The sequence below is a fragment of the Pagrus major genome, chromosome 12 (assembly GCF_040436345.1).
Source record: "Pagrus major chromosome 12, Pma_NU_1.0".
Taxonomy (NCBI): domain Eukaryota; kingdom Metazoa; phylum Chordata; class Actinopteri; order Spariformes; family Sparidae; genus Pagrus; species Pagrus major.
Genome location: NC_133226.1, coordinates 23,998,049 through 24,022,408, shown reverse-complemented (window position 1 = coordinate 24,022,408; position 24,360 = coordinate 23,998,049). Strand labels below are relative to the sequence as shown.

At 43.3% G+C, this 24,360-nt stretch overlaps 1 protein-coding gene across 2 annotated transcripts; it reads right to left on the bottom strand.

Moving 5' to 3' along the window:
- Positions 1 to 1,063: 1,063 nt before the first annotated feature.
- olfm1b (olfactomedin 1b) lies at positions 1,064 to 23,109 on the bottom strand. Of its 2 annotated transcripts, none has more exons than XM_073477978.1 (6): positions 22,547 to 23,109; positions 15,005 to 15,154; positions 14,120 to 14,275; positions 11,440 to 11,659; positions 4,973 to 5,079; positions 1,064 to 1,947 (listed from the first exon to the last, which is right to left on the bottom strand). In XM_073477978.1, the coding sequence occupies exons 1-6, from the start codon at positions 22,610 to 22,612 to the stop codon at positions 1,273 to 1,275; spliced, it is 1,374 nt and encodes a 457-aa protein (XP_073334079.1). In that variant the 5' UTR covers positions 22,613 to 23,109; the 3' UTR covers positions 1,064 to 1,272. The 2 variants fall into 2 exon arrangements, with proteins under 2 accessions (XP_073334079.1, XP_073334078.1); XM_073477977.1 differs by lacking the exon at positions 22,547 to 23,109 and adding an exon at positions 16,531 to 16,680.
- Between the last annotated feature and the right edge of the window lie 1,251 nt (positions 23,110 to 24,360).

The following is a 24,360-nucleotide window of genomic DNA, read 5'->3' as shown; positions in this document are numbered from 1 at the left end:
CTGTTATTATTAATTTTTTTTTTTTCTTTAGAGAGAGATGTGAGCTCGATAGATTCCTCCCACACAGTCCAAATAAACAAATACAGATAGGCAAAACCGGTGCCAACAGTTACAGTGATACAAGAACATTTGAAAAATAAAATGATCGCAAAGAAGTACAAATAAACAAAACAAGAAACTAAATACAAAGAAGCAGGAAAAAAAGTAGAATTTGTAAATCCTCGAATCCCAAAGGTTTTCTACCACACCCTCCCTCCCTCCCTCCCTCCCTCCCTCCCATCTATTTTTTTTTAATAGTATCATACAGCAAAAGACATTCAGAAGAGCAGACCGGAGTGATAGAAAACACTCATGCAAAGAAAGCCTTTTTCACACGTAGTCACTAACACAGGAAAATCATCTCAAACAACAGCGCTGTCAACAGTCAGTGCCTTCAGGTCTTTTAGTGGATGTTCTTATTGTTGTTTGCTGTTTCTCTACAGACTTTTGATTTGCTACTGTACTTGATAAAAATGACAGACCTCACTGCACCCATTAGGCTATCAAGTCTTCCGACTAGACTGACCTCCCACCTTCCTGTCTGTCCATGGGACCTGGGGGTCCGACAGTTTATTACCAACAGTCTTCGTTTTTTTTCCGGGACCCCCGTTGACCAAAAGAAAAGTTCAGCTGGGAGGATATCTGCAGAAGAACCGGAGCCACAGGGATGAGCTTAGGTTGATATTCCATTATATAAAAAAAAGGCGTGACTTTTTTCTTTTTTTTTGGCATCTGTTCTTATTCTTTTAAATCTTATATATTAGTCTACTTTTACAATCATTTTTCTATGCGGCAAACAATTAAAGAGTTTCATTCCAAAATAAAATACCTCGAACGAAACGATGGCAGCTATCAAAATAAAGTCTACTATGGGTAACTATTAAAGTCAGAAGTCGTATTTAGACTTTTATTTACAAAACAGTTCTGTTTGTCTAACAATCCTCTGTGATTGTGTGATATGAACTTTTAAATAAAGCTTTTTTTCTGTAACAAATATATCACATTTTGGAATGAAACCCTTCAATTTTGGTATTTTTTTTCAGTCTCATGTTTATGCACATTCAATCCACGTTGCATTCACGGTTGATGCAGTCTCTCAGTAGAAGTTATTTCATATTATAAATAGAATGGTCTTGCCATAGAGTCTTTTTCTTTCGCAGATATATTTTTGTATATAGGGAGATCTCTACACAGACAACATGTATTTTATGTATGTAATCCGTTTTCCAGCAGTTACAGTTCTTCGGAGCGGATCACGTGGAACAGTGTGACATTGTAGAGGACCTGGTGGCCATTGTTCCAGGCATAGAGAGCTCGGTCACGCGGGTTGTAGTCCAGCATGGAGATGTGTGAGTACTTATTCTGGAAGGCAATGTCGATGTACTCGTAAGTAGAGGAGTTGGTGGAGTAGGCGTAGTAGACCTTGGTGCCTCCTGAGTAGCCGTTGGTGACGTAGAGCGTGCCGCAGATCATAAAAGACTCGCCGGCACTCCTTTTGGGATGGTTGGTGGTCCAGCTCTTGATGATCTGCAGCGTGTTGGGGTTCAGCTTGCTGAGGACAATATTCCCGGCGTTCTGGTTGGTGGCGTAGACGGCCCACAGGCCTCCCTCGTCCACCATCAGGTCAATGTCGGAATGGCCACCCCAGGCGTAGTGATACGCGTTATTGAAGCCGGCGTAGTCGAGCTGCCGGGACTTGCTGATTGAAGAGGTGCGGAAGTCGAACTTGATGATGACGTGGCTCTGGAATTTGTTGAAGTAGATCGAGCCGTTGTAGACAACCTGACCAGTTCCTGACCATGGGTGGGGCAGCCGGTGGGACGTGAAGTTGTCCGACGTCATGAAGTCCTGCATCGACCTGTACTCCCGCACGAAGCGGTTGTTGTGGTAGCCATCCATGTACCAGACCTGAAATATCATGACAAGAGGGAGAAAGAAGAATTAGGATCAAACACAGCAGTACTGGACTAGAATTACAGCCTCTTGGTTGTCTGTCTCTGCGCACCAGTCAGGCTGCTGTTCCTGAGCTATGAGGTTGAATAATGGTATTGATAATGAGTCCACAGGTGTATCCTGTTATCCACAGGAGAATAAACAACAGTTTTCCACTGTGGACGCCAAATCTAAGCAACAGTAATCCGATGCCAATGTAGGCATGCAAAGCCAGGAGCAACACTCGATGATGTCCGCCATAGTTGCTCCTTGTAATAACGGGATATTGGAGACCGTGACTGAATGATGTGACTCTGCAGTGGCTCTCATCCCCTTGGAAAAACAAATCGGCTCTTAAAGCACAAAAAGCGGGAAAGTGACCTTGACCGTTGACCACCAAATTCTAATCAGTTCAACCTTGAGTTTAAGTGGATGTTTGTGCCAATTTTGAAAATATTCCCTCAAGGCGTTCCTGAAATATGGTGATCACGAGAACGGGATGACATGAAGTCACAGTGACCTTAAACATCAGAATAAACGGACTAGATTTTGGTGGTCAAAGGTTAAGTGGACATTTGTGCCAAATTTAAAGAATTTCCCTCAAATTGTTCTTGAGATATCGCGATCACAAAACCCAGAAACATAACGACTCTATGGCCAGAAAAAAACCCCCATCATCATCATTTGTCAGCGTGACTGAAGTAACAGAATCTTCGATGCAGATCACACACAGAATAAATCACATCACAACGTCAACAGGCATCCCAATTAAGTTCGCACTGAGACTTCCTCCAGGACCAGACGAAGCCGAGATCCGGCAGCTTCTGAATACAAACAGTCAGGATGACAGCCGCGGGGTGGCATGAGCCGGGCCCCGCAGGGATGATGCCCATCATTCCAGATAAAAGGCCTGTCTCTGCTACTTCGGCCCTGCTTCCTGCTGGCCCCTGCGGAGCCGGGCAGAGAGCTCTTATTCCGGATCTGCTAGAAGCTCAAACACTTCCTTACTCTCAGTGGGACTGAGACACCTGAAGCCCTTCCCCTACCTGCTTCCATGTGCTGCTGTGATTGACTTAAAAAATGATTCGTATCAAGGAAGCATGTCTCCGGGACTTCAGAAAAAAAGCACAAGGTAAGGAAACCGAAAGATGAAAAGAAACGGAGCAGACCTGTCTGCTCCTGTCAATTACACTCATTCTTCTTTTTCTGCCCTTTGATAACGCAGCACATCTTTCATGTGTTCTGTTCAAAATGTATTAGTTTCTACAAAAAAAGTAGCCTTTACGGTATGCTAAATGTAATCTTAGTCAGCAGTACGCTTCACCCTTGCTGCTGAGGGTCTTTTAAAATACACACATTACACCGCCTCTGTTGTCAGGACAATTAGCCTTCAGGAGGCAAACTGCAAGTTTGCACAGCTACTGTTACAGCACGCTGCTGCTTCCTCTCAAGTTTTTTATCCCTTTTCCTCCCGTGTGACATTGAAAGTTCTGCCTCTTATAAAAAGTGTCTTGTAAATCCGGCGCACACAGACGATCTTCATGCTTAGCAGACAAATAAACTTTCTTCATTTCCAGTTCCCTATCTTGCTTATCCGCCGGGCAGCTTCCCCCTTTCAAACCATATAGATTTATCTCCGTCCTTTCATTTTAATGTGTTTTAGTAATGAAAGCAGACCCATTTATTGAGCCAACAGAAGCCCCTCTCCGCAAAAGGGAAATCCGATGCAATCATCTGATAAAAGGACGGACCAATTAACACAGACGGTTATTAAATTTCACAGCAGGAGTTGACCTTCACCTATGATCAAGGACGATTATTGCTTCACAGTTGTGTTGTATATCTTCAGATGCATCAGCGTTAAAAGTTTACAGCCAGTGTGCTTGTATTAATTTTATCCCCCAATGTGTGCGTATCAAATATCGTTGGGCTGCAGCTGACAATTATTTTCATTAAGGATTAATCTACCAATCATCGCGATGATGATGACAGTTGATCAGATTGCTTGTGTTGTTTGATCAACAGTTTAATATCTGGACCTTCGTCTTACCATCACAGTGTCATTTAGGTTTAGGCAAGGAAACTATTTGGTTAGCTTTAGTTTGGATTAACATCCAGTTATGAATATACCTTCGTTATGTACACAACTTCAGTATGTTACATCACTTTACTATGATAAGTTAAAATAACTCACTGTTGACTTTTTAGTCACAGTGGCCTCCTGGATTACAGGCCTGTGCTTATTGAACGAACCATCCATCCCCGACCTCCTCCCTATGCAGACTTTGATACTCTTTATACTACTTCACCTGACTTCCTCTTTTGCTGCCAAAACAATTACTACAGGTCGCCGCCAATATGGGTCGTAATAAGCTGCCTTCAAAGTTGACTTATATGATTGTTTTTTCTGATGAGGACCGGCTGGGCCAACGGATATTCGCATAATAGATATCTGTGGAAAGGCTTCCTCTTTGGTGCACTACATCTTTTGAAGGAAGGAAATGTGACGGTCAATCTTGTCCCTTGCCTACAGATTCTGCATTCATATACAAATATCTGTTTATAGAAATAAATCAAAATCGCACTCAGTAGAGCGCATACCTCAGCCAAGACCCACAGTCCCCTTTTGTACCCAATCAGATACCAGCCATCTAAACACGCCTGACTTTTTCTTTAAAATCCATGCATCATTCCCTGAAAATTTCACAAAATATGTCAAAAATGCCCTATCTCGCCATGTCAAAAAAAAAAAACCCTGGATCCGTCCCTGTATCCTAAACCACAACAAAAGTTAATGTGGTCTATTCTGGGCCGAAATCCATCCTCTACCCAAGTTTTGTTAAAACCTGTTGTGTAGTTTTTGTGTAATCCATCTGATAAACCAACCAACCAGGAAACAAACAGGCACACATGAAGATATAGGGTAAAAAAACACACCCAGCCATACATTCAACATCATATCAGGAGATGATTCCCACACTGTGTGACCGTGAGTACATACCCGTGTATCTCCTTCAGGCGCCAGAGGGTCAGTCATCCAGGAGCCGAACCTGGATCCGGACGTCTTGATGGTGATGGGATCACTGATGCCCGTCAGTTTGCCGCATGCTGGAAGGAAAGAAGCGAGATTGGGAACATCTAGAACAACGCCCAGCAGGGTATTCAGGCCAACTCAAAATCTATTCCTTCCATTTACTTCAAATCCAAATGCCTGAAGGATGAGGGAGTTGATGTCCATCTTGTTGCTACACCTCTGCCTTTCTCTTTGCAGGATGTGCTGTGCAGCAGGCGCTTATTATTCCGTTCACACATGCTAATGCCTGTTTTACTCTGTGTGAGAAGTGTGTGAGAAAGTGAGAGGGCGAGGGAAATAGGAGGGGGAGAGCCTCTGTGTATTCTGCTCTTGTGTGCTGCTTGTAAGCTGCTGCAGTGTTAATTAGTGTTGATTGAGGTGTTGCTGCGGATTTGACAAAAGTATCACTGGGCTCCGTGGCCCTCGTGACTGAGTGCTGGTCGGAGTAATGTATCCTTTCTAATGAGCACAAGGCAGAAATGAGAGATGCGATTTTACCCAATAACAATACTTACTCAACATCACATCCATTTATTGAGACAGTGGCCGTTTTTCAGGGGATGTTTCAGCGACACAAAGGTTAATTAGATGATTTTGATGAGTTAATTTTATCTCAGGAATCTAATGAGTCGCTCTGAAATGCTAATTTAAAGAGTGTGACTGTGACGATGGCTCATTTTAAGTTTTCATTAGCATCTTTCTCAGTGAATTGTTGCATCCATTAAGCCCTCACAGCGCAGCACACTCATCACCCCTCTTTCTTTATCAAGGAGGCCTATAATGCTTTATTGTTTTTTTTTACTCCACCATTTTTAAGTGTGTTTACAGGTTTTGGGGAGCACTACTGCAAAATGTGAAAGAAGTAGTATAAAGCCTTTTGTGGCTCAGGAGGAAGCTGCATGTAATCTGATGAATAGCCTCCAGTGATGTCACTCAGTTGCAGGTTGCACTCCCGCAGCAGTGTTGGACTCATGATGTACAGTTTTTTTCAAAACAAAGGATCAAAAGCGATACAGCAGAACCAGATATATTGCGTTATTTATTCTATTCATTCTTCCTCCATTGCCTACATTACCCACAATGCAACGAAACCACTCAGTTCTCGCCAGGACCTGGAAACACACTTTAAAAGTGTCAAATTGGTGGAATTACCCTTTAAGTGTTTTCACGTAAAAGATCTTGAAAGTTAAAAAGGTCAAAGTTTGCACCGACAGAAGCTGCTCTCTCCCACAGAAAACACTGCTCCCAAAACGCCTCGTCAGTCGTCCCGCCTTTAATTCCGTGACTTTATGACATCACACTACATCACGGAGTCACAATTTGCATAATTTATGCCTTGCGGCTAATTTGGCATGTAAGAATTGATTTGGCACAGCTGCTCTGTTGTTGTTAACGGTGCTGGCTCAGGCATGTGTGAGCTGACCAATCAGAGGTGAGTGTGTATTCAGGAGGCGGGCCTTAAAGACACGAGGTAATACAGAGCGTCTCAGACAGAGGGGGAATACAGTGCTGCAGCAGTTTGAGCATTAAAGCGTGTAAACCTTCTCTAGTAGTAAACCAAAATAGAATTATGAACCTGAAAATGAGCATAATGTCTCCATTAACCCCTCTTGCCCTTCATTATTGTGAAATATCTTCTCTTTTTTTGTAGTCTCCATCGTCTCATCTGGTAAAATCTCTCCCACTTACATAATAAAAACTGTGGGTTTGCTTATGTGTTCATGTGCAACATATGTCGTGCCTGTGAGTGTGTGTGGGCATCACACCTCAGCGGCGGCTGAGAGACAAACACATGGTCACATGAGCAGCTTCTACTATTGCCAGTGGGGGTTGATTCCCTTACATAACCCACAGTGGGATTAAAGAGCACAGTAATACACTGGCCATTCATTTATTTATTTCTTTTCTCTAATCACGCCTCTATCTTTAGATGACACTACTACTGCAGGCTGCTGGGGAGCCCGCTGATGGATCTGCATTCTGGAGATGCACACAGGGTCTAATCCCCTTCTGGCCTGAATTTTGCCCAGGCCGAAGCAGAGGGCAGAGCAAATGGAAAAACCTAATGGGAACTGGAGCTGATATAACGAAAAAATACCATCAGCCTTTACCCTGGAATGGGAGGATTTGGATATAGAATGAACATTAAAAATAAATATTCCTCCTCCTCTTCCTCAGGAATTTCATCATGTATCTTGTTTTGGTAGTTTTGGCTCAGTTTTTATTGGTTTTGATGGCATTGTACTCACTTAAGTAATTAGTTAGATCCGGGAATGCTGCAATAATGTTGTCATGGTCCATAAACCGGATTAAACTAGACGTTTGCACGTCTGGACTATTGATTGTAGGACTCTAAGTAACGTTTTTCGATTAATAGATGGATTTATGACATCTTCAAATGTCTCATTTTGTCCCAGACATACTCAGCTTACTCAATGTACTCAATGTACTCGATGTTAGCTTAAATAACATCTTTTCAAATCAATTTGGTATCTTTGGGCTTCCAGAGACCTGGATTATGAAAATTAAAAGCACAAAAACCTCACATCTGAAAAACTGAACCTGGCAAATATTTGTCACTAATGAATTTTCTTCTGATCAGCTAATCAATTAATTGACTGACTGTTGCAGCTCTAGTCAATAATCACTCACTGCACAGAAAAACTGAGTGACCTTTTACACTTGCTGCAGCTGTGCACAAAGTAGATCCAGGGAGTTGATCTAATTTATTTTGTAATAATTTTCGTTGAGTTGAGTTGCGTGCTAACGCTACTACCTTAGTGGCTACAGTGAACATGAACATTACACGTCCCCATCTACTTCAGTTGTTTAGGAGAATGCTGCAACGTTGTTTTGCTGTGAAGCCTCAGAAATGTTTTGTGGACTACGAAACTTCACCTGACTTTCCATCAGCACGAGGTTGAGTACATAATGACTGAATTTTCATTTTTGGGTGGACTGTTCCTAACCCTGGCCCCTGACCCTAAGGGAACTGGGTATCCTGGTACCATTTTCATCTAACAACAATAGAGATAGCAGGTGTTTGCCTTTGGCCTGTGGTCAGCTATCAAGTTTCAGTATTGACCTTCCAAGGGAAAAAGTTTGGGCACCCCTGGTCTGCTCAGGTCAAGTCTTTTTAGCTCACTGTTCCCAGATCTCTGCAATTAACCTAAAGGAACGATGGCCAAAACTCAAAGTCTCCGGAAGCCCCGAGATCCTAAATTGATTTGAAAACACATTATTTATTCCCTTTTTTTAAGTTGATATCGTCACTTTACCCATCTGAAGTGTGTCACGGGTGTAAATAACCTCACCCGGCTTTTTATCGGCATTGGGGTGAGTGACCTTATCCTTGAAACCATTTATTCTTTAATAAGGATGGCAGAGAGGGAACAACAGAGATATGTTTAGGCTGTTTGTATAGAGTAAAATATTGATTCTGTGGTATGTGAACCTGACTAGAACATTATGCCTCGTAACTCTACTCTACAGATGAAATGCAAGGTGAGAACAACATCTGCAGAGCAGGCAGCAGAGGGGGTTTTATGTGCTGGTATGACTTTCCTGCTCCATTCATCAGTGTTTCGGTGTGTAGGGGCCGGATTTGCCTGCAGCTCCTTGTGCCTGCACATTGCTGGGGCACGACACAGGGTGATTTATTTATTTGATTATTGCCCAGCAAGCTGGCATGTCCCCTTGATCGATGGCCATTGTGTCCCAGCAGCCGCCGGGCTGTTAGTCTCTCCGGCACAAAACAGCTTGAAGGACAGCTCTGTGGGGACCCTAGTTACTCTCTTTCACTTTCCCTGCTCGCCTTCACTTTATCACTCCTTCTCCTTCCCTCTTACCACCTTCTATCCATTCCCCTCGTCGCTCTGTCTATTACTCAATACTCACATTTTTCCTGCCCTCTCTATTTTTCTCTCTTTCCACCCCCCCGTTGTTGATCTGACGATGCAAATTTGGCAAGTGACCTTCGCGAGTTTAATCTCAATATCGGGAGTGTTTCTGGAGTGTGTTGGTGTGCGCTGTGCATGAGTGCCTCAGCAGTCGTGTGAAGATGAAAGGAGTCGCCACCCTCTGTTCTGCCCGAGCCAGTCCCTCGCTGGGTGACCTCGGCTTTATCTCGTCTGATCTCGCACACACACACTGGAGCACCTCCCGCAGTTCCCCCTGCTCTCCTATCAGACCCGCGGATGTGAGGAGCGCCGTGTGCACTGAACTGAGAGTGAAAACACAGACAGGCCTCCCCGCTCCAGTCCGGTAGGTGGTGAGAGCAGAGGTGTCCAGTAAACAAATGAACCGTGTGTGCACAAACAAAGAGAAATAATGACAGGAGAAGTAACTGGGGAGCTGAGATCGGGTGCGTTTGTGCATTTTGATCGGTTTCTTTTTGCAATTTAAACCCCGTCGCTGTGTCTCGACTGGCTTTCCAAAAAGAACAGTGGCCATTGTGACCAAAAGCTTTTTCCTCTTGTCATCTTGCACTGTGAATAATTTCAAACAGGGACACAATATACCCGTGATGCGGGGCCTGTAAGTGTCTCTGCTCTTGCGTCTTAGTCACTGTGGTGTGGGTGTGCATCTATTAGCGCTGTGGGCTGTGACAGAGGTGTGAAGAGACGGAGGCAAAAGCAAAGATAAGGCTGTGGTGGGAACTTGCAAGCTGAAGACACTGTCTGTAAGCTCTCTCTCTGTATGATATCCATCAGTGTGAGTTTAAACCATGTAAATCACCTAATTATGTATGTACACATCCCAATCATTACATCACAGGAAGCTACCATAGACTCATTCAGAATTCCATATTAAAAAACAGATTTGTGTCATAGTTGGGCCTTGCTGGACAGCTGCCAATGATTATTATTAGCATCTATTAATCTCTTGGTAGTTTTTTGTACAATAAAATCTCATAAAACACTGAAAAAGGTGAAAATTGTTTTGTGCGATAAACACCCCAAAATATTCACTTTACAATGATATAAAATAGAGAAAAGCACCGTATCCTCAAGTTTGAGGGGCTGGAAGCCAGAAAACATTTGTCTTGTTGATCGGTAAATGAATTTAACTGATTTATACATCAGATTTTCTGTCAATCGTCCAACAGTTTCAGCACTAGTCCCCTGCTAACGGTATTTTTCATCATCAACTCATAGTTTGATTAATGATTCATTCTGTAAAATGATCTTGATCTTGATGAACTCTTTTAAAATCATATCCTTTAAATTTGAGTTTGCTTGAACCCAGAAAATGTTCGGCTTTTGGATTGATGAATGACTGTTTCTTGTCCGATTAACAGCCCAAACTCAAAAAGTATTCAATGTACGCTGATACAAAACACAGACAAGCAGCACATTCTCAAATTTGAGAGGCTGGGTCTCAGAAAATCATTTTGCTTTTTCTTTGGCTGATAAATCACTTTAATAGTTTTTGTAAATTGATTTTCTGTCAGTCGACCAACGGTTTCAGTGTTAGTGCCTTGGATAGAAGATGGGCCTTGTAGGACTGCCACGAATGATTACTTTCATTATCAATTCATGTTCTGGGCTGTGATTTATTAGATAAAATCTCTTGGTTTTTGTTAAAAAAAAAAAAATCAGTTTGTTTTTGATAAAATCTTTGTTTTGTCCGATAGACAGTCCAAAACCCAAAATTATTAAATTTACAAAAGAAGTATAACAGAGAGAAGCAGCACATTCCCAAATTTGTTGGGCTGGGACCCAGAAAGTGTTTGGCTTTGAGGTAGACAAATGACTTCAATCGATTTATAAAATTGATTTTCTGTCACTCGATCAATGTTTTCAGCACTTGTGCTTAAAAGGGGCTATTGAAGGACTGCCATTAATGACTATTTACATTATTGATTTATCTTGAAAAAAGTGAGAAAAAAGTCATCAAATTGTTTTGTCCAATAAACCTCCACTTCATTCAACTTTCAAGCAGTGCATCCTCAAATTTGAGGGGCAGAAACCAGAAAATGTTCAGCGTTGATTGATGATTGATGTTTTTCTGTCCATCGACCAATAGTTTTTAGTCTAGCGCCTCGCATTTTTGCGGGAAAAAGTGCAGGAGATATAGAAATCACCAGGATGTAACTCCAGCTCTGTGGGTGCATGCACAGCCCTCAGTATCAGTTTATCTGACCAACATTATACAAATGACAAAGTCTGTTAAAGGGCGAGCATGTTTAAAATAGAAACCATGGGGTGTGTTATAAGACTTGTGTGATGTGCACAGGACTGGTCGAGTGTCACAGCCGCACATGATGTTCCTGTGATGTTCTGAATCATGTGAATATGCCTGAACATCTCTCCTCTGGTCAGTCACAACATACTGGGTGTTTGTGCATGCACGTGTTTGCAGCAGAGTGTGTGCCAACAACTTTCTGTGCCTACCTAATTTTTGCATGCATGCTCGGAGTCTCTCCTCAAGATTTGACACTCTGTTGTGGAGCTCCTCGTAGTCATAGGCCCCCATCTCCTCCTGAAGTTCGCTTAGAACTGACGTCAGATTCTGGACCTCCTCCTTAAACTGCAATACCAATTTGGCATCGGCCTTGTACTCCTCCAACACTGGTATCAACGGTCTAAGCTCCTCCATTTTCGCTTTTATGGCCTGAAAGGATTAGAATAAGCTCGGTTGAGTGTCATGCGCGACAAAAAGGAGACTGTCCATAAAAGAAAAAGAATTTTTTAAAAAAAAACACCTGTCTGAACCTGACTACTCTGACTCTAGCCTGCCTCTTCACTGACACGAAGACCCCCCTGCTTGTGTCCATGTTCAGTGTTTGTGTGTGAACAGCTGTGTGTTTTTTTTTTTTTGTCCGTGCAGGTGTGTGTCTGAGCAAACAAACCCGGAGCAATATTCTCCACCCGCCGGACGAGCAGAGCAGGTGGCTCCGTCCACCCGGCAGTGACCAGCCGTTAAAAAGCAAGCCCTCGGTACACCGACAACAATTGGGAAAGCTCTTTATTGGTCATCATCGTTTAAAATGCAACATCGTATTAAGGGTTACATGCTTTTACATGTCACACACAACAAAGTGTCTCGAATTTTTACGTCTATAGTTTTACGTATAGATTTGTTGAGTAACCAAATATGCATAGACAAAAGCCAAAGGAAAATAAAATGAATAACAGCAATTAATATAATAGTAATAATAATAATAATAATAGTAATAATAATAATAATAATAATAATAAATGTATTTACGTCTGAAAAAAGCTTTTAGATGGAAAACTTTGACAGCAGTAACATGCAGGAAGAGATCAGTGGTGGGTTGGTTTGGGAGAAGGGTGGGGTTTCTTAGTCTTAATGGTGCTAAAGGTAAAATTAACTGTTTGACGCCCAAATGCTCTCAGTACTGTGGCCCAGCTCAGGGGAATCTGGAATTGACCTGCCTCTTCTTCCCTGTGGCTCTCTTTACATGTCTTAAAGTTAGCCCTGCAAGCAAGAAAACGACAAACTGTTGACAGGGGCTGGAGCTTGCTAGCCTATCTAACAGACACACAAACAAACGCACACACACACTTAGTATATATATATATGCACTTGAGACATGACAAGACAGAAAATTTGCACGCATGCCCTGGATGCAGCGTTGGATGCATGGGTTTTTTTGCGAGCATGCACAGGTGACAGGAGCACACAAATGTGTTGCGAAAGTGAGATGATGCAAACACTGAAGCTGCTGCAGGTAAGAATGCAGGTAAAAGGAAGAACTGAGTTTGTGTGAGTAATTGTAAAACAGGGCTGAGCACCAAACCTAAATACTTTTTGGTCCCATTTGAACTGTGTCTGTAGCACAGAGTCTCAGCAACTACTAAAAGGTGGCATTGAATGTCTCGTGGTGATGTGGTTGTGCTGGTGTGGTCCTGGAGCATCATAATAAATGTTGCAGCATCATTTAATGTTACAAAACAGCGACAAGAGCTGCTGTCATGGCTGAGTAGGTTAGGTGTAGGACTCCCACTCATCACTTATTATTTCCTGTTTATTTACAGTTATCTGTTGCTGTTTGGTTAGGTTTAGGGAACTACAAGACTTAGATTTAGGGACCTAAAAGACTTGGGTTGAGACAACAAAAATACTTGATTTGGTTTAGGAAAATGGTTTGGGTTAAAATATAAGATCTCTTATTATTTCCCTTTTGTTGTGGGTTTTCTGTTGCTGTTAGGTTTAGGGAACAAAAATACAAAGGTTTAGGGAACTAATATACAAAGTTTTAGGGAACTAAAATGTGAAGGTTTAGGCAACAAAAACACAAATGCTTAGGGAAATAAAAAACTTAGGTTTAGGGAACTAAAATACTTCAGTTTAGGGAACTAAAATACGTCACTTTAGGGAACTTAAATTCTTCAGTTTAGGGAACTAAAATACTTGATTAGGTTTTGGAAAACATGGATTAAAATAGACCCTTTCACAACTTTATATGGTTTTTATGGTCTTTCACTATTTTCTGACAATTAAGCGATAAACTGAGACAATAATCTGCATATTAATTGGTTAATTAATTACTATTTGTTATTTACAGCCCTTGTTAGATGGAAAAAAGATGTATAGAGATTAGAAAAAGTAGTGAAAGTAGTTGTGAAGTCTGGCATATAAGCACTTTTCTGAACATTTCAAATGATACCCTCCTCTTCCTGCAGAATATCAATTCAAAAGAACTTTTATTATTCTCTGTCTCTTTTCTCTCTCCTCCATCAGATTGGATCACAGCTGTGGGTCTCATGTGCAAATATCTTAATTTTTAGAACAACATCACCATTACGTGCTCATTCTGATGAACAACAGTGTTTTATTAAATCTCATAAAGTTGATTTAGGATATTAACAAAGGTTTATTAGAAGTGAGCTGGTGTGAAATAAGGATATGAATTCATACAGTTTATGTATCCAACCATTTAAGCTCTCTGATTCTGCATGCATTCTGGGTTTCTGGCTATGTGGCACGGTTCTTTTAGGCAAACACATCTCTACAGTGGGAACACACAAACACAAAATGGGCAAGGCTGTGTATGATGGGCTACAGAGCAGCTGTGACAGAATGGCGGTCGAGTCGGTGGCTTCGTACCTTGTATTGCTTGGCGATGTTCTGCTTGTGGTTCTCCTCCACCTGCCTGAACTTGGTCTCCAGGCCACGGAGCTGCACCTCCATCTTCTCCACGTACTGCAGGTCCCTCTGGGTTCGCTGGTCCAACACCTGGATGGACTGGGTCATGTTCTGGACCTGAACATGTGACATATGGACACATTGGGACTGAGGAACGAACCACATCTCATATTTCCAATGGTCTAATTAGAGCGACGAGTGAGAAAAAAACGCAACAGATTTTCAATATGTTGCTTTGGCTTACTTCGTGCAGTGATTCACAAACCCTGACATCAGGCCAACTAGTCAGGGGCCTCCGACACATGGTGGAAGTGTAGAATGCATACTGTTAAGACATTTGTTTTCTACAAGACCGTCATGCTCTCTAACTCCGTAAACCTGGCACGTATTCTATGTATTCATTAGAGCTCTGTTGATGTCTGTGTTGTCTTTTCCCATATACGTGAATCAGTGAGCTACTCTGCATCACCTGGCGACTTTCTCCATCTTTACATTAAAAATATATCACAGAATTGTTTTAATATTCCTTTTGAGACCAGTGCATAGTTATTGAGCCGGGTTGCATCATTAAATGTGTTTCTTTGGGTATGTGCAGTACAACAGAAGCAGATAGGGAGCGTATAGCTGCCTCCCATGATGCCTTTTTGGTTTCCAGGGAGCTCATTAGAGCGTGATTCCTATTCTTGTCCTACAGGCAAAGAGGTGATTGGAAGACCACAAGCATGGGTAGGCCTATGTGTGTGTCTTCGCCTTTGTAAGTAAAAGGAGTGAAGGAGGTCACTGCGGGCGTGACATGGCAATCGATTGTCAGAGCCGTGTGTTGCTGAGGAGTTAAGCGGCGTTTACCTTCTCTAACAGCTGCCTCAGTTGTTTGGTGCGGGCATCCCGTGAACACATGGACTGCTGGGGCGCCACCACGGTGCAGACACACCTCCCCTCACTATCCTGGGCTGAACTGTACACCTGCCACGATTCCTCTGGGTTTGCTGGCAACACCTGAGGACAAAAGAGGAGTGGATGGGGAGAGAAAAAAAGGAGGGGGGGCAGGTGAGCAGTGATGCTGGAGGAGAAGGGAAAACAGCAAAAAACAGGAGGACGCTCGTGACGTGTATTGTGCATGTTCTGTGCAAAAGCTGTACCGCTACAAACCGCCAAGCTCCACCCGTTTTGCGCCAACATACAGAATATTTTACGGCCACACAAAGAGAAGATGCAGCCAATGGAGGCAGCTGGAGCTACTCCCATTATTCAGTGGGTTGGGTGCGTAAAGCAATGACGTGTATGACGTAAGAAAGAGGTGGAAGAGAGAGAGAAAACTCCAGTTTCCAACCTGCTGTTCTAAAAAAGAAAAAATCACTGCTGATTTATTCAATTAGTGAGGAATGACTTTCCCAAAACCCCCCAAAAAGGAGAGATCACAGCTACTGTCAGTCAGCTGCTTTCTACCAAAGGATGTGCTGACAGCAGGACAAAGAAAAATCACTATTGAGCAGCTGCCTTGACACCTCAGCGTTCCTCTGTGCTGCTCGTTCATTACTATCACACATCACTGACAAAAATGATCAGATAAAACCTCAGAGGACCTGCGAAAACAACGCCTGCATATTCCCCAGAATCAAGGAATAAACACAGCACGGTGAGGCGTTAATATCAGTCGTTCCTTTTTCTTTTTCTTTTTTTTTTTTTTTTACTATTTCTCCATTTATCTGCCTTCAACATCCATTGTTCTAAATTCCAGAGCAAACATCCACTTGACAAGAGCGCTCACAATGTGATCCTGGCACCGAGACAGCTCCGAATCTGCCAGCAGCCTGCCAGAGAAACAAAGAAACGCTTCATCTTGACTCTATAACAGCATCTTGGCTTTGAGCGCCTCTCGCTCATTCACACACACACACACACACACGGTGAAAGGAAGAATGAGGGGTTCCCGCTGATTCAGAGAAGGGGGCAAGGAGAGAGAAAAATAGCACTGCCCTGATATTTGCTGGTGTCAATCGGCTAATTTTTGCACCACGGATCTCTCATTTGTGTCGATACCAGAAGAAGAGGGGCGACCAATAACTTTCCACTTAGTGCAGGATGCTCATATCGACAGAGGCAGCAGCCCCAGTGGCAGCTGGAGCAACACCAGACGCAGGGGGAAGATGCCTACGATGCCTCTCCAAATCTTTTTTTTCCCACTTTTTCATGCGCCTTGCAAAGCGCATCACAGGATTTCTCCTCTAATTCATTAACTCAAAGGCGCGCATATTGCCTGTGACTGATTGTAATCTACCTGCAGCAGTTGATTCATTCATTCAGGATGGAGGAAGGTGGGTAAAAAAAAAAAAAAAAAGGCGCAGGAATTTTTGCGAAACTTGCGCACTTACTCCGGTGCTCCGATCTGGATACCCTCCCTGTGCCGCCGTGAGCTTGGTAGTATTGAGCCCGACCAGAGAGGGGAGGGTCTGCGACATCCAGTTGGTGATCATCGCCATGGTGCTGAGCACGACGCCGATCTTCAGCAAAGGCACCGACATCTTTTAGCGCTTCGCTTTTTGGGACTCTTTACTTCAAAAAGCCGTCTTCATTCTACAGACTCCGGGGAGAAACAAGGCAGGCGAGTCATGGTGCCCAGCGCGGCTGCTTGCTGCTTCACCCGGGACTCCGGATCGGATGCTCTTTTTTTGGACATCTCCAAATCGAAGTGGCGGCGGCGAACGAGTCCGGACGCGAGAGCAGACGACCGAGGAGGTAAAAACGGCAACACTTGATCCAGTTAAAAAAAAAAGAGGGGGAGCAACAACCGAGAGCGGCTGCTGGATGCGTCCTCTGGATAGCTCCTTGTCCCGCACACTGCTGCCTCTCCGGTTCACCGTTACTATTTCGTTCACGCCCGACGGTCCGCCTCCTGCCTTGGTGCGCTCTGTGATTAAGTGCCACTGACTGCACACACACATACACGCACACACACATAAAGGCTGCTCCAAATGGATGAGAGGAGGGAAGGAGGAGGTACTACGGATCTATCTATATCGCCAGACGCAATGATGTCAGCCAGGTTTGGGTCCGTTCATGGTGATATCTGGGATCGCGCCTGATTCGCCCAAAGCTGCCCGACACGGGCTGCGTCCCCGGGGGGAATGACAATGAGCAGTGCGGCTGAGGTCGGCCGACACTGACGCTGCTGAGGGATTATTTATAGCGGACAGTGACATTTCTTTTTTTTTTTATTTCCTCCCTCCACGAGGCTCTCGGTCAGAGAGGATCACGCATGGTAAAGCTGGCCTTTCATTTTTGTATTTAAAAACTTTAACAACCGGTGTGATGTGTGACCGCACAGCCCCACATATGTCACAGTGAATGAACACACTCCCGCAGAATGTCGCATTTCAGTGAGGAGCGCAGGGCTTCAGGACTCGGGAGTGCGTTTTTTTACGGAGAGGTTGCTGGATTGCTTTGCGCGCTCTGAGTGAGGATGAGCGTGTTTGATTCGTGGGTCTCTGGCGCCATCGTGTAGCTGATTTCGGCGTTGCTACAATCAGAAAGGGAAGGGCTCTTAACATGCAATGATGCACCATAAAACATCCAAAAACATATATTTATCGAATGCACAGATAACTTTATGCATTTTAGAAAAAACAACGTTGATTTTCATTGGCTTTACATCACAAAATCTCATCTTTACGCACGGAAAATGTGGTTATTAGACTCAAACTATTGCACGCACATTAGGAAAGTGCAGTTAAATGGTGCATATTGTTGTTTAGAGTCTCTCCAAAGCTCAGGACAGATGAATTATTTGTCGTCTCTCAGTCGTCAGCAGGCTTGTATAGGCTAATGCTGCAGCCTACGGGCTAAATCGCAGCACTGCATCATACATGAGGCCCCCCAGAATAGCAAGAGTGGCTCTGTGTCCACAGCTATTCCTGTGTGCTCCATAATGCATTTTTCTGGTAAACTGAAAAGATGGAAGGGGAGTGAAGCTTGCACTCACTCACCCTCCATATTTCTCCCCTTCCCTCCTGCTATACCTCTTCTCTTGTCTCTCTCATCTCTTCTCTGTGACCTTTGAGGTGAGAGCTCACAGGAGTGATGGCTCCACAGATTGCTGCCAAAGTACCGGCAGGGGTCGGCTCACCGCTGTGCACTGCAGTCCAGAGTCCGGCCCATAGTCTTGCGTGATGTGATGTGATGTGGTGCAGTTCAGTGTGGACACAGCGGTCTCTTAGAAGCTTTCTAATGGGTGCAGTTAGTTTTCTAAGCTGTCGCAGGTGGAGTCCAATCCAATTTAGTGTCAAGACAGGTGAAACAGAAGATCTAAAGTCAGTGTGATAAAAAAGACACCAGCATCAGGAGGAAATCCACAGGTGTGTTGATGAAAGATGGCTGATTCTAACTGAGAAACCAGTCAGAGACTTTTTATAGGGTGTTTTAGAAAATTTAGGCACTTTCAAGCATTTTCAAGGTGCATTTTCAAGCTTTTCCAGCACCTTAGGATGCAAAACAATGCATTTTTAATGATAAAATAAACAATCCTGTATCTGAAATAGACATCTGGCTCAGTTTTGATCAGTTCTCCATCACCAGCTGTTACAGAAATGGAGGGCAGCGTGAGGCCGGATCAGTCTGCTGGATGCTTTTATTTTCATTTTTAGGTCTTTCCCTGAAAATGTAACTATTCAGTCGGGTAGCGAGTCTTAATGAAAGTAATGCAATTACAAGTACTTTAAAATATCACACTGCAGTTCAAGCATTTTTCAAGGATCCCTGTTGGGATGTGTAAATTCAGAGCACAATATTTCATTAGACGAGTGCCACAGCACTTTGTTGTGGAGTGACTGACAAGAGGTCAAATTTGCAAATATAACAAGTGCAACACTTGTATAATGATCAGTTATCCAGTCTGATGTAATAACTCTGTATAAATAAGATTGTGTAAGAGAGGTTTTGATCAGATTATGTGTTGTTTTTTGTAAGAATGTAGCCTGCAGTGTTTTAAACCGTGGGTGTGTGATTGAAGTTGTTATACAGGACACAAATTATGATTTAGGGAAGTTGCCTGGAGGGGATCAAGCAGCCACATTACACAATAGAGTCATAACAATAACAATCACAATAATAATAATAATAATAATAATAATAATATAGCCATCTTAATCTAAATTTTAATCAGAAGAGAAAGATCTTCATTGACTGATTTTTTAGTCCTAAACAAACTAAATAAACAAACTCTCTTTGTTTTCATGACTGAATAAACAAACTTGACCTTTAAAAAGGACAACACAGTCTCACACTGTTTTACTTTGTTTACATGTGGCGGACCCTGCCACCTTTCTATCTTCAAACAGTGATCTGGGGACCTAATTTTCCTCTGAGAACAGCTTGTTTATCAGTTATGGAAAAGATAAATATCTCCGAGTTTGTATTATAAATTCATTTATACTGTAAATATTACAATTCTGAGTTTGTCATGCTTTCATTAAAGGAGGAGAAATTCAAATAGCAGCCTGAAAAATGACCAAAATACATACAAAATTGAACATTTTACGCTTCATAGAAGTCGTATTTCTGACTGGGCTGTTGCACTATGTTGCATTACAGTGAACAGGTGTTCATATCGTAGCAGAACCACACTGACACCTTCAATATCCAATGTAGTAAATGCTCATAAAGTGGCACAAAAAAAAAGAAAAATCACATTTCCAGCATGCCAGTGAACTACATAATGCTCCACCTACTCCTCTTCTGCTCACTTTCTCTCTCTCTCCTCTTGCTTCGTCACTCAACCAGCCATACTGAATAATAAATAGCCTCAACCCCCGGCTGCCAATCACACCACGCATATTGCAATTCAGCTCAACTCTGTCTTCAGTTTCTCACATGAAACCAAATTGATTTTTTTTCGCCTCTTTTTGGGGGGTTTTCATACATAAAAAAAACACCCTAACTGTTCCCCTGCTGAAGCCTCTGTGGAAGTAGATTTAGTTGTTGCATGTGAATTAGATGCTTTAAATAGTAGTGAATGTAAAACACTACATTCTTAAAACTAAAAACCCAACCACGTGCTGGTGTTTTACAGTAATTTCTTGAGCTTTGGTATGTAGGTTGCCTGGTGTCAAAGGGGAGGCAAATAGCGGTGCCATCTGTTCTGTCAGGTGTCTGTGATGCTTGAGGATGTGGGCCTGAAGCCATGGGGGAGCCACTAGGTGAGGACCAGATGCTGCCTCCGCTGCCTGCTTGCTATTCTTCTCCGTGTTAACACCAGGCAGGAGCCAGATCCTTCAGCAGAGGGGGGGACAGGGGTGAAAAAACGCGGGCAGAATTGAAGAGGAGAGTGTGCCACTAATCAGGTGTCTCCCCGCTCCCTCGGCCAGATGTTAAGAAAAGCTGCCCCGCGCTGTCTGAGGGCTGTGCGACACTTCTGAAGCAAGGTGGTTAATGTGGTCATTAAGAGAGCACTCGTTTTGTGGAGCATCGGAGATCAAGGCCGGCCATGCTGCACGGATGGCTTTTTTTTTTTTTACTCTCTCATGAGTTATCTGGCAATAAAACGCACCTTTAGATAGATACACCTCTCACTTTTTATATCTGGCTTCAAACAGACGAGCTGCGCAGAGGCATCTCCATCCTACGTTGAAATGTAGGTTTCTATAGCAGGGGCAGTATAAATAGAGGCTTGTCAGTGTATCTTCTGCTTCTGTTCTCAAGGAAGGGGCGCAGACAGGCAAGGCTGCGTGTGGACTAGTATCGACTTACCTTCAAACAGATGACACACGCTCTCTCAGGGCGTCAGAGAGAGACACTGACTGTCACTGTAACACTGGGCCCTGACCCGGCACCATGCAGGACCTGAACCGACTGTCATGAAACCCAAAATGAAACACACTCCCCCCTTTTTTCCCCCTCTCCCTCCTCTGACTGATGGCTTCCATCAATCGGCAGCAAATAGCCTCCCCATTGTTCGACAGTGTCAGCATTTTTCCCCGTCCCTCGTACAGGCCGCACATTCATTAGATCAAAATCGTAATAGCTGCGTGTAAAAATCAAATTCCACGCGAACGTCCACACCAAGCTGTTGCTCCATGAATAAAAAGCGTTCCCGCTCGCAGACATTCCTCATAAATTTGCGGAAATCAATCGCCGGCACATTTCTGCCAAAGCAATATTACATCAATATTGTTCTAACACGTTGGTTTATCAGGGCCAGCAGGGGTTTTTTGCAGCAGCAGCAGCAGCAACCTACTTCCAGCACGTTTTATTGAGTTTGTCACTCGGAGTAGTGGAGTATATTGCAGATACACTGGGAGCAGAGATTAATTTATTGATAGTACCTCAGTGGCATGTTTGATTTTTCTTTTTTCCTTTTGTCAGTCTCCAATTACCAACCACAATTGGATTCGCACGACAGTGACGCCCCCCCTGAAATATGACTCAAGGAAGGCCAATTAAATCACCAAATTCTTCATTCCAGTGGTGGCGGGGAGGGCCTGGGAATAAATAAACTCTCCCCTCCTTTCACTCCCTCTCTCTCTCTCTGTCTCTCTGTCTCTCTCTCCAGTGATCGTGGGAATTTATATTGTCAACAGTTTAATGCAACAGTAGCTATTATACGTATTGCTGCAAATGGCCCTCGGAGAGCAGGAAGTAATTACTAGTTCCAGTAAAAGAATCACACGCAAGCATTTTATTGACCGGTGATTTTGTTTACCACTCGTGAGGCTGGGTGGCTTTGGCACTGTTGGACTGAATGTTCTTTACCACCACCACCACCCCTCTCTCCTCTCTCTCTCTCTCCTCACACACACACACACACACAGGAGGCAACAAGCAAGTCACACTGTGGTCATTGAGCATGCTCAAAACAACCTTTTCCTTGAGACACTGCGTTTTGATTGTGGAGCCCGTGATTTTAAAAAAAAAAAAGCAAGAAAATGCATCCATCCAATGGCCTTTCCACAAGAGAGCTGCAAGGCATCACAGTGCATTAAGAAAAACAGCAGCGCCGGCTGATTAATCTGACCATTTGCTAATGAGGAAATTGACAAATCATGCAATACATCCCCCCCCCCCCCCTCCCTCTCCATCACCACCAACACCACCACCTTTATTATCTCAGCCACACTGAGCAGGGCTCCTTCTCCTCCTCTCTGCTGGATCTATCCGCGCCCGTCAAGCAGCACAATGTATTCACATCATGTAATCCCACCCGTTAATCTGTTTAAACGGGGGGTAGAGGGGGCTAATTCACCGGGGCTCTTTAATGCGAGGTAACCGGGGTAATCTCTCAAGCCAATTATCTTTTTTTTTTAAATCATAATATTAATATTATTATTATTATTAATAATAATAATAATACTACAGGAGGAGGAGGTTGGAAAATGGCGTTTAAAATAGGAAACCTACTTGGGTGAGTTCTGTGCCCATGAAGATGAGGAGAGTCAGAGTCAGGAGCTTGCTCGCAGGCTGCATCTCTTGCCTCCGGTGTGTGAGGACCAGCGGTCTCACATGCAGATCGAGTCCCTTTGCGTCCCCCCGCACGGCAGTCCCTTTTTTTTTTTCTCTTCCTCTTCCTCCCCGGCTCTCTTTTCGCGTTGCAACTCGCTGGATTTCTCTCCTGTCTTGTATTTACAAAAAGAAAAGAGAGAAAAAAAAAAAAAAAAAAAAAAGATTACTACTACGATGTGATCCCCTCAGTAACCCAGTGGCAGCGAGCTCTGCTTCACGGACTCGTCTCTCTGTGCATATTCAGTTCATATCGAGGGGGGAGCCTTATCTTCGCTGCCTCTCCCCGTCGGTCTCGCCTCCGTGGCCGCACTTTTATTTTTCGCTGCGACGGACCGAGCTGCACATCGGAGCCACAGAGACGCGCAAACAACTCGTCGTATAACAGCGGCGATAAACCTTCACTCCCGATATTGCCAAAAGTTTACCTCCCCGCCTCGAGCTGCCGTATAAGCTCTCGATGAAAAAATGAGAGTGACGGCGCTGTACATGGTGCTGAAAGCGGAAGTTGCATCGCCGAGAGAGGGAGATTTAAACCGGCAGGCGCACTACAGGGAGGGAGAATCGTCTTTCTGTCGACCCTATCAGCTTCATTCTCATAGCTATTTAAAAAAAACGATTCAATAAAACAGTTTTATGATAATAAAAACGGATGGTTTTTGCTACGTGAGTTGGCAGGAACGTTTAAAGAGCGGACACGAAGTTTGTTTACATTCACTTCCGGGTAGAGCGCATTAGCTTACCGCAATTTAATTGTCTTTTTTTTCCCCCCACACGATGTTATTTCAAACTGCACACATCTAATTCATCTGAAGTGCACATTTGATGCCTTTATATCACATTAATAACGACACTTTCACCGAATAGCCCTCCAAGCTAACATCAATTAACTGCCAGGTTTCTAACCGGAAGTGGATGTTGTTGCTAGGCTAACCCGGATGTTAGCATTGCCCTGGTTCCCGCCACAAAGATTTTAGTATAGTTGCTAAAAAAATTTGAGTGGTGTAGCGATGATGTATTTTTGTAGGCTAACAAGGAAGTTAGCATCGGTATCACTTTTAAAAATTGGATTTTGAAATACCGCCAAAAATAATCTATGTGGCAGACACTAGTCTTCGTACGCGAAAATGAAATCGCTAGCACTAACAAGCTATTGTTAGGCTATAAACGGAGGACACTGCAGTCGCATGATTAAAATGTCACCACCACTAAGCTTCTTACTACATTAATTACTATACATGTTTTCTGTAAATTGATTTGTAGAGTTAGAATAATTTCCCTGTTAAGACGGACTAGTGAGTAGATGAGTCTCTATGTTCAGTGAGATGACGTTTAATGTCAATGTTTAGCCACTTGTTAGCAACCGCAGTTTTTAAGGCACGTAAGCGCTTTATAATTACATTGTGGACATTTATTTTATGTCATAGAGCAAAACGTGTAAATATCACTGTGGTCTAAAAATACTTTTTTTTACTTGCATTGTGAAAGAAGCGGCTGTAAAATGGTGGCTAATTCTTTTTTTTAGCGTCACAACCACCGAATGACTCGTTTGACTGTCATAATTTGAGCCATTTGGTCCAATAGCATTTTGGAAAGTCTAGAAGAGCTGCAGGATTAAATCATTTTGTCTCTTTTCAAGTTAGCCAGGCACTAAACCAGAAGTTAGCTGGCTCGGTCGGCGAAGCTGAGCTATTTTGGCTTCATGCGCCACCGAG